The following is a 9658-nucleotide window of genomic DNA, read 5'->3' on the forward strand; positions in this document are numbered from 1 at the left end:
GAAAAAAATTAAATTAATAAAGGAATATGCATTTAATGTTGCTCTATAAGAATAAAAAAGATGAATACTACTGGAAAAACAAGAAAAGAAAAATATATTGACAAAAATATTTCACATTTGTATGTATTACCATTTCTTAAATCGTGCAAAAATGCAACATTTGTTTGTTTGTTTGATGTATTTTTTTCCACCCTGCAGCCTATGTAAAGCGTTGCGTTGACAGGATTATTGTTTGCCTTCTTAACTGCTGTCAAATCATTTCCGTAGTTCCTGAAGAAGCGAGAACTTGCCTTGAAGGCATCACGTTTCCTGTCTGCGCTGCAGGACCTCACAAACCGCCGGTGCTGCGCCGCGAGATGTGTTCTCGCGTAGAAGTCGCCCTCAGAGCGGGAACGCGCAAAATACATTATTTAACATCGTAGGCAAAAATTAAATTAAATAAATAAATAACATTTTATTTTATATGTTACCTGCTAATATTGTTATGACCGCTTATGTTTTATAATAATAACGCATGAGTTATTAGGGGTTAAGGTTTTCAACGGCAGTGCGCGCCCCCGCGCCCGGACTCCTCTGGCGGTTGGTTCGCTTTCGCAGCGCAACACCCGCCTGTCAGACAGAACGCGGAACAGCAGCACTCCTTTCTTGGACGCCGGCTGAGAAAGCGCTCGCGGTTGTTTCCACTTGTTAGCTCCACGGACCCGCGAAGTCTCACAAAAACTGAACAAAAATGTCGCGAGGTTCTCGTTGACGAAACATCCCCGGTAAAGTTTCCCGCGGTTGGCCTCCTTTTCTACCCGGGTATCTCCGTCAATCAATGGCGGACCCGACGGAACCAGCAGCTCCGGGGGGCGTGCAGGAAGAGCAGCCGGAAGACCTGAACGACGCCGAGCTGGCTCTGACAGGCATCAACATGCTGCTGAACAACGAATTCCGGCGGAGCGACGAGCTCTTCAGGACTCACAGGTCTGTCTGTCTGTGCGGGGCTTCCTCAGTCTGGCCTGTCCACACTTGTAAATAATAATGAGGGCACACTGACTGTCTCATAATACTCTTAACCCTCTGCTGCTTTCTGTTTGTTGTTTTTAATAGTTTTTTTACCCGGAAAAATTCAACCCAGACTGCAAACTTTCCAGATAATGATGTTTTCCTTCTGACAAGACACTAACAAACACCTATTTGTTGAATCAAAAATGACCAGTGGGCTTATTATAAAGCAGCTTTACATCATGCAAAAACTCTGCCTTCTGTGTTATTATGTAAAGGTAGATCAGGTGTTGACGCCTGTGAAGGGCAGCCCCCATGTCTCCTGACCCCCGGTGAAAGGGAAATGTCACTCCTTCCATTAATTACCCCCACATTCTGCTTTGACTGGAGCTTCATCTCCTCAATCCTGTGACAAAGGAGGTTTAACCACATTTCTTTAGGTCAGAGGGGTCAAAACTTTTTCCAACGAGGGCCAGAAATGGGGAGACTAAAAAAACAACAAATTTGCAAAAAATTATATACAGTTTTATCAAAATGTCGGTGTATTTCTGACATAAAGACTGGTGAATTCAGCCAATCACAATCAAGAAATCCTACACACCGCGCCTTGTTTTATTGATGTTATGACACCAGACATGTGGGCCGGTAAAAGTCTAAACGCGGGTCAAATTTAGGACCCCAGACTTTGGAGATACATGATTTAGGTTTTCACCATCATCTATTTATATATTTAAAAAAAAGCTGCTGACACAAGTTTTTTGCCCCCCCCCCCCCCCCCCCCCCCCCTTTAGGAACCGCAGTCCTCTGATGAGTTTCGGGGCCAGTTTTGTAAGTTTTTTGGTGAGTAGAGACGAAATTCGTTATTGCCCAAGTCAGGTCTTCTTTTAAAAAGGCAAAATAAATAAACTGTTTTGTTGGTTTTTAATTATAAATAACATGATACTCACGCCACCCTGCGACAGACTGGCGACCTCTCTAGGGTGTCCCCTGCCTTCGCCTGAAAGTGGCTAGGATAGGCTCCAGCAGCCATGTGACCCCAAAAGGGCAAAACAGATTAGAAGAGGAATGAAGGAATGATACTTATGCCAAAGTTTTCATTTGTCTTTTTTTGTGTTATTTTAGACGTTTAAATCGACAGTAATATTGATAAAGAAGCTCTAAGTGAATTCTTCTATATGTTCTGCTACTTTTCTAAAACACCAAAATTCACTTATCTACCCTGTTATTATGGAAGCGATTCTGTAGCATAATTAAAAATAAAAGTCGATCCCAGAAATGCTTTTTCATTTACCAAATGAAGCTGCATTTGTTGATTCAAAATGAAAATGAAAAAGCAATCTGCCAAACTGCTTCTTCATTTTCTTCTTCAACAGCGCTCATTCTGTCACTTAAAATGACATTTCATTTTCAAAAAGTTCTCCAGTAAATGTGTAGCAAAATTCAATTTGAAATGTCTAATTTGACAATTAAAAGGGATGAACAGAAATGCTCATATTTCATATTCACCATGGAACGGCATCAAATGACTCAAAAATAAAATCCTTCCAAATGCTTTTTCAATTTCAACTTCAACACAACATTTTTTGAACCGCATAAGAGATTTTGGCCTCATTTGTTGTTTTGACGGTTCCGCCCGCTGTGATATCATCTGATTATATGCAAAATGTATTATTACCAGGTACTAGGTGCGTGCATATTAAAGCAGGTGTTTGAGTATGTGGTGGGGCGAAATATTCACACCTATGAACGTGCAGTGACAAAGAAGAATTGCCAAACAATGTGGTCCTTGCAGTCCAGGACTGCCGCAGGACATAAAAAGACTTATTAGGTAAAAGTAAAAAAACACAAATCTGAAATTCATCTCAAAGTTCTCTCACCTTTTTTTTTTTAAGCAAACGGAAAGATAGTTTGGTTTTACATTTCAGCTGTAAATAAATCTGGATTTCTTGATTTTGTTTAAGTTTTGTAAGTATTTCTTTGTTTTTAGCTTTTTGGTCTTGATGGTTTGTTCAAGTACCGGTATGTAGATTCATCATCACCTTCATACCACTTCCCTTTTAACTTGGCTCACCTGTCTGTCTGTCTGTAGAACGCCATGATGACGTTTGAAGAGGAAAAAATGCAGATGGCCTTTCAAAGCCTCAAAGCTACAGAAAAGCTGTGTGAGAGCGCGAACATCGGCGTCATTGAAACCATCAAAAGCAAAATCAAGGGGAACGTGAGTGTCCTCCTTCATTTGATGTTTTGTGGAGTTTCTGTTTTTTTTTCCCTGCACGTCTGTGTTTTCCTTGGCAGACGGACGCTCAGAGGTCGGGGACGGCTGCAGTCGATCGACTCCAGAGGCAGGTCATCATCGCAGACTGCCAGGTTTACCTCGCAGTTCTGTCCTTCATCAAACAAGAGCTGTCAGGTAAAATCAACGTCTGTCGGCGTGAAGCGGAGTCTCCGTCTCATCGTTTCACTTGCGTGTCACTCTGACAGGATACATCAAAGGGGGCTGGATTCTGCGTAAAGCCTGGAAGATGTACAACAAATGTTACAACGACATCACGCATCTACAAGAAGGCAGCAGAAGGAGGGCGTTGGACCAGCAGGAACGGTCAAAGCCGTCCTCAGAAGCGTCCAACCACGGCCCCTCCTCCTTACCTGGGCCAAGTACATCTCAAAAGCGCGACGGCGTCTCCATGGAGGCTCTGGACAGACTGAAGGGATCCGTCAGCTTCGGGTACGGACTCTTCCACCTCTGCATCTCCATGGTGCCCCCACACCTGCTGAAGATCGTCAACCTGCTGGGCTTCCCCGGAGATCGCCATCAAGGTCTGGCAGCCCTCACGTTCGCCAGTGAAAGCAAGGACATGAAGGCCCCTTTAGCTACGTGAGTGAGTATGTTTGGGAATTTCCTTTTTCTGTCTGCAACTCAAACGTCAAGTTTCATGAAATGAAAGCGTAACTTTTAGAGAAGGAAAACAGAAAGCGTGCTGACTCAGGCAGAATTTTCCCAGTCACATTTTTTCTCCTCCTTACTGTCTTTTAAAGACCCATTCCGATCATTGTTTGGTCTATTGTAAGAGTGGATAAAGCCCAATCTCTTCCCATCATCCATCTGTTCATGTGCTCTCCTGCTAGCTTACAGCCCCTCACATTCCCAACCCAACATTACCACGGCTACAAAAATGGCGAGGAATATCAGAGCTATCCAGCCGTAGAGTTTTAAGCCAGGTGGCAGCTCGGACGAGGAAGAGGAAGATCTAGTCGTCTGCAAGTGGCGGCATCAGGCATACGGCATTTGTTCATCTGCTCCCGATTCAAGACGACTTGAACAAAGAAATATACAGCAATTCTGAGCTTCATTTTCTTTTTATATGTCATCCATCATCAGAAAATGCCTCAAGAACATTTTCAAAACACCATTTTTATCTGAGCGTTTCTTTAAATCAAAGGCTGACATTCTATCACGGTCAGTTTTCTTAGTTTAAATTGGTGAGAGGGAGCTTGACATCATTGATGTGGTTCTCATTAGCGTCTGTGCTTGCAGTCTGGCCCTGCTGTGGTACCACACCGTCGTGCAGCCCTTCTTTGCTCTGGATGGCACCGACATACAAGCAGGTCTAACCGAAGCCAAATCCATTCTCAAACAAAAGGAGCCTATGTATCCCAACTCTTCCCTCTTCATGTTTTTTAAAGGCAGAGTTCAGCGCCTCGAGGTAAAGAGATGAGAAGAAAAGCTTTTGTGCTCTGTGATGTAATGTGGGCAGTTTTCCTGATGCGGTAAAGTGCGAAGGATAACCACACAGTTCCTCTTCTCAGTGCCAGATCAGCTGTGCCTTGACGTCCTTCAGCAATGCCTTGGATCTGGCCTCTGATCAGCGGGAGATTCAGCACGTGTGTTTGTATGAAATAGGTACGTCTCGCCACTACTTTCTGGTCTATTGCAGCTTCCTCTGTCCCCATTTCTGATTGGTGGATGTTTTAGGTTGGTGCAGCATGATCGAGCTGAACTACACAGAGGCTTACCGAGCATTCGAGCGATTGAAGACGGAATCGCGCTGGTCCCAATGCTACTACGCCTATTTAACAGGAGGTAACAGCCTTGCAGTGAAGTTAGCTTTCATGCGTTGTGTGACGACTTCTCAGACTGGTATACATGTGTTGCAGTGTGCCAAGGAGCCACAGGCGACCTGGAGGGAGCGGTTGCTGTTTTCAAAGATGTGCAGAAACTTTTTAAGCGCAAAAATAATCAGATTGAGCTTTTTTCTATAAAGAGGGTGAGTATTGGATCTGCCTGATATTTAGTTTAACGATGTACATCAGTGGTTCCCAAACCCCTGGGCCGCGGACTGATACCGGTCCGTGGAACAGTTGCTACCAAACCACAGAGACAAACTAAACAACATGACCTACATTTTTTTTTAGTTTTATTTATAATCCGATTCTGAAACCCCCAAGTTACCATAGTTAACAAAAAAATAACCATATCGGAAAGTTTCTATTTACAGTAAAGAGCCAGGAAGACTCTTTCAAAATAAAAGAGAGCTGCATTTAACAGACAAAAACCAGGTGTCTTTACTCCAAATATGGATTTATTAGGACAGTTTTTTTCACACATCATACAAATAATAATGCATAATATTCAGCGACTGGCTGTCAAATGTTACGAGGATGCTGCTAATAAAGTTTCTCAAACGGTGGATTCACGTTTATGTTTTCTTTTTATCTTTTTTATCCCCCGCACCTTAGTCGGAAGAGGTTAAAGTTGGCGTGCGATTAATATTTTTTTTAGCTTCCAAACAGTTATGGGTTAAGGGAAAATCTATATAAAATTGTACTAATTCCTACACACAATCTAGTGTACAACTAAAGGTTTAACCAGCTGCAGGTGTTTCTCAGAAGATGTAGATAAATTTGACCAAAAAGGTTGGGGTCCAGTCCTGCAGCTGATCTATGACCTGGGAAAACCTTTGATATTCCATCAGTCGGAGAAGCTGAGGAGCTCCAGTCTATCCAAAGAGCTCTGCAGCCTGGCTGTCATTGAGATTCTGTACCTGTGGAAAGCTCTTCCCAACTGCTCCACTGCCAAGCTGCAGGCGATGACAGACGGTAAACACTGAACACTTTCCCTGCCTTCAGAGGCACGTTTAGGTCTGTGGTCTGAACTTCTCCATCCATTATTTTAGTTTTGCAGATGATTGATGATGTCTCCTGCTTGGGGCTGAAAAACCTGCTTCTCGGTGCCATAAGCAAATGTCTCCAGAATACCAAAGAAGCCATTCAGGTACACTGCTGTCTAATCAATAATGTAGTGTTCAGCAACTGGAAACTTGACGCGCAGCATGCTCATCTGTACTTACAAGCTCCGGTTACAGAGCTGTTGCACTCGCCTCCTGCACTTATAATACAGTGAAGATCATCTTGTGTTTTGCAGCTAAAAATCTATATTTGTTTTCCAGTATTTCCATTTGGCTGCCACAGATGAGGTGGGGGGTCTCAGTAATTCTTACGTGCAGCCATACTCCTGCTATGAACTGGCCTGTGTACTGCTGAACTCCCCAGAGGTACATTTATTTTTATGCATTTTATGGAGTGTGCCTCTCATATGAATTTGTGGAGGAATCACATGATCTAGTATTAAATTTTATCTGCCTTTTTTTTTTCCAGACTGCAGGGAAGGGGCAAATGCTAATGCTGCAGGCAAAGGTACAATAAAGCTTCTCTGGCATTCTTACTTTAGTGAATTCCACTGTTTGTTCCCGTTTTATTCGTTTGTAGTCACTGATCATGAGTGAGTGTGAGAATCTGTAGTCTGCAGAAGCTGGACACATGTGGGAGGAAAAGGTCCCCCTATTTCAATAGAAAGTAATATAGTTGTACTGTCTGCTAATATAAATATGGATGTCCTCACGGCTTACATAGATGAGCTCTCTGCATGATCAGTTGAACTCAATAAGTATTGATGATCTTGTTGGCTCTTCTGGAAAAATGATATTTAGACAATAAGACACCTATTGTGTAAGAAAAACTGCGTTACTTCTCTCAATCTTGATGAAAGGAACAAATAGTTTTTGGATTTAACAGACATTTATTTTGGCTTTGCGTTCTTCAACTCGTCTCTTTTCATGCCCCAACAGAGCTATGAAATAAAACCCAGAAGACCTAAACGGACCCTCATTACACTGTGTTCTCACAGAGAATAATAAACGGAAACACAAATAATAAGGCGCACGATATACAAAAATAGACACCTATTTGAGCGTAAAAACACTAATCTGTCACATAGCTTTACTTTAAGTCATCACGACGATGAAATAATAAAAAACATGCCTCATTGGCCACACAAACTCAAGAGGAAAAACGTATACGGCTTATCTTCAGCGCACATTTCCCAGGCGTGACACATGCAGACATTGTGTCGGTGTCTTGTGAGGCTCTTGCAGGTGTAGGACGCTGGTCTGACGTCACCCAAATCAAAGAATGGAATTCCAGGTGGAACAAATTTCCCCTGTTTTTTCACAAACGGATTAATACCGAAATGTATTATTATTTATTTATTTTAAAATCTAACTTGTTTATTTCAAATAATTATTAACGAATTAATCTATTTACCGCCCAAATAACACTAAACATGCTATAAGCAAAGAATATATATTTGAGTTGCCTTAGCTACAAACGGTTTTATTTAAATCCATTGTGCACTAATGCCCATGTTTAGCTTTGTGGCAGCAATCGAAGCATTGAAAAAGGAAATCAGTCGCAGATTCACTTTAAAAGGTGAGTTTGGTCTGTCAGGCTAATTATAAATACACTTCAACTGTGAGAGACAGAATGATAAAAAAAAAGAATCCAGGAATTCTGTCCTTTTCTTTGTGCTATCCTATGACCCCCACCCTTACATTGACGTGTTCCTCCTACCATGACAAAGGAGGATAAAGGTGAAGATGATTTCATGTAATCCATGGACACCAGTGAGGATCAAGAATCATTGAGAAAAAAAAAAAGATTCAGCGCACTGTCTAGTGGGTCCAGATGACCCAACTCCCAACGTTAAAGTGCCTAGGATAGCACAAGGGTTACGAAGTTCTTCTAGTTTCCACTCATCACCTGTATTAATGGAACCTGTTTGAGCTGGTTATCTGGAAAAAAGGCACCTGTCCACACCCTTAAACAGTCAGACTTCAACCTCTCCACCAAGACCAAAGAGCTGCCTGAGGACAGCTCTTTGGTCTTGCAGCCTTTTGTAATTTTAAAACTTTATTTAAATGGGAGGAATAGATTGCGTAAACTCTAGTTTCCCCATTTCAGTGCAGAATGTCAGAGCCTGCTGGGTATGACTGTGACCAAACCAGAGTTTCAGTTCTCTGCAGCGATACTCTGCTCAGGTTTGGAAGCTGGAGCAGAGTGAAAGCTACGTGCAATCCGTGCACGACTACGCAGACATCTGACAGGAGCGTCTGCATTTTTAATAGCTGTGCTGATCCCTGATTGGACAGCAGAAACATTGATTTGTTTGATCTGGTCTGCAGACTGTCAGAACAAAATGATGAGGAAAGTAAGATTCCGTTTTTCCTCCCTTTGCATCATCTCGTGCAGGAGGACTACGCTGGCTACGACTTTGAGAACAGACTTCACGTCCGCATCCACTCGGCTCTCGCCTCCATGAGAGCCGCAGCTCAGCCGTGAAGCGTACAGCAGAAGAGGAGAAAGCGTTTCTAAAGGCCACATTACAACAGGTTACACTAAGGGGGTTACTGTGTATTTATTTTTATTTTATTCATATTTGTATAGAGATTTTTTGAGCCAAAGTTGAACTTAAAGGTTACAGATAAAAATTATGTCAGAAGATTTTTTTTTACTGTCTCTGAAAAGCCCAAGAGAAAATGTCTTTACTGTAGAAGTTTCATTTATAGAGCTTGTGTGCATTAAACAATTCTGAAGGCATCAGACCTCCTTTCAGAGGATCCCCGTCTCATCAGAAATTCAAACCCTGAGTGTCTTAAGCCAAACAGTTTAATTGAAGTTTGTAAATTCTTTGCTGATCTAATAGAGTGAAAGTTTAGTTTGTTTAAATACTGTAAGCTTTAATTAAATGTGCAGATTGGAATATCCCACTGTTCTTGATTAGCAGAGTTCACTTTGATTTTTGTTACAAGATAAATGAAACACTTTAGAAATGTTTTTTGTCAAACTTTAGGATATGCAGAATAAACATGAATTCTTTTTAACTCATTTCTTTTTTCTAAAGGGGTCTGATTTTGATACTAGATAGGAAAACTGCTGATGTCTTACGCTACGATTTCATGTTGCAAAAGTGGAAGAATCCAGGATCATGGAATAAACTATTCGAGTGAAGGTGGTCGTCATTTTTTATTGAAATAAATCTTAAAAAAGTAAACCTCACAACATTTTGAAATAAGCCTGAAATACCTGAAATAAAGAGGGAAAGACACTTTCTATAGAGCAAATGAAGCTGCTAAAAGAACCCAGAAATAAAAATGGATTCATTTCAACCAAATTTCACTGAGAAACAAAAAATGAAAAGAGTTTTTGGGGAAGCTTGGACTGAGACTCAATAGTTGGGTATTAAACACTGTGTTGGTCTCTAGACTAACTGGTTTTTGGCACCAGTATTGAGTTTTTGTTTTCCCAAGACATCAGTTGTGCTAATCTCAGGTTACTG

At 41.6% G+C, this 9658-nt stretch overlaps 1 protein-coding gene across 2 annotated transcripts; it reads left to right on the forward strand.

Annotated features, from left to right (window-relative positions):
• Window positions 1-554: 554 nt before the first annotated feature.
• Window positions 555-9330, forward strand: LOC101161089 (tetratricopeptide repeat protein 39C). Of its 2 annotated transcripts, XM_004079265.5 has the most exons (14): window positions 555-966; window positions 1779-1827; window positions 3077-3205; window positions 3283-3397; window positions 3469-3862; window positions 4523-4691; window positions 4795-4888; window positions 4961-5068; window positions 5143-5252; window positions 5961-6084; window positions 6162-6259; window positions 6435-6539; window positions 6643-6681; window positions 8572-9330. In XM_004079265.5, the coding sequence occupies exons 1-14, from the start codon at window positions 818-820 to the stop codon at window positions 8659-8661; spliced, it is 1773 nt and encodes a 590-aa protein (XP_004079313.1). In that variant the 5' UTR covers window positions 555-817; the 3' UTR covers window positions 8662-9330. The 2 variants fall into 2 exon arrangements, with proteins under 2 accessions (XP_004079313.1, XP_078791370.1); XM_078935244.1 differs by lacking the exon at window positions 1779-1827 and having other exon boundaries at window positions 832-966.
• Window positions 9331-9658: the final 328 nt, after the last annotated feature.

Source organism: Oryzias latipes, chromosome 17, assembly GCF_053564925.1.
Source record: "Oryzias latipes strain Hd-rR chromosome 17, Olatipes_Hd-rR_3.1".
NCBI classification, from domain to species: Eukaryota; Metazoa; Chordata; class Actinopteri; order Beloniformes; family Adrianichthyidae; genus Oryzias; species Oryzias latipes.

What these genes read in the sequence shown, in the direction of transcription:
- LOC101161089 (XM_004079265.5), top strand. Translation starts at nt 818, where the DNA reads ATGGCGGACCCGACGGAACCAGCAGCTCCGGGGGGCGTGCAGGAAGAG. An exon ending in ATGAAGGCCCCTTTAGCTAC is followed by an intron (nt 3,863 to 4,522) that starts GTGAGTGAGTAT and finishes CTGTGCTTGCAG; the next exon opens with TCTGGCCCTGCTGTGGTACC. An exon ending in TACTGCTGAACTCCCCAGAG is followed by an intron (nt 6,540 to 6,642) that starts GTACATTTATTT and finishes TTTTTTTTCCAG; the next exon opens with ACTGCAGGGAAGGGGCAAAT.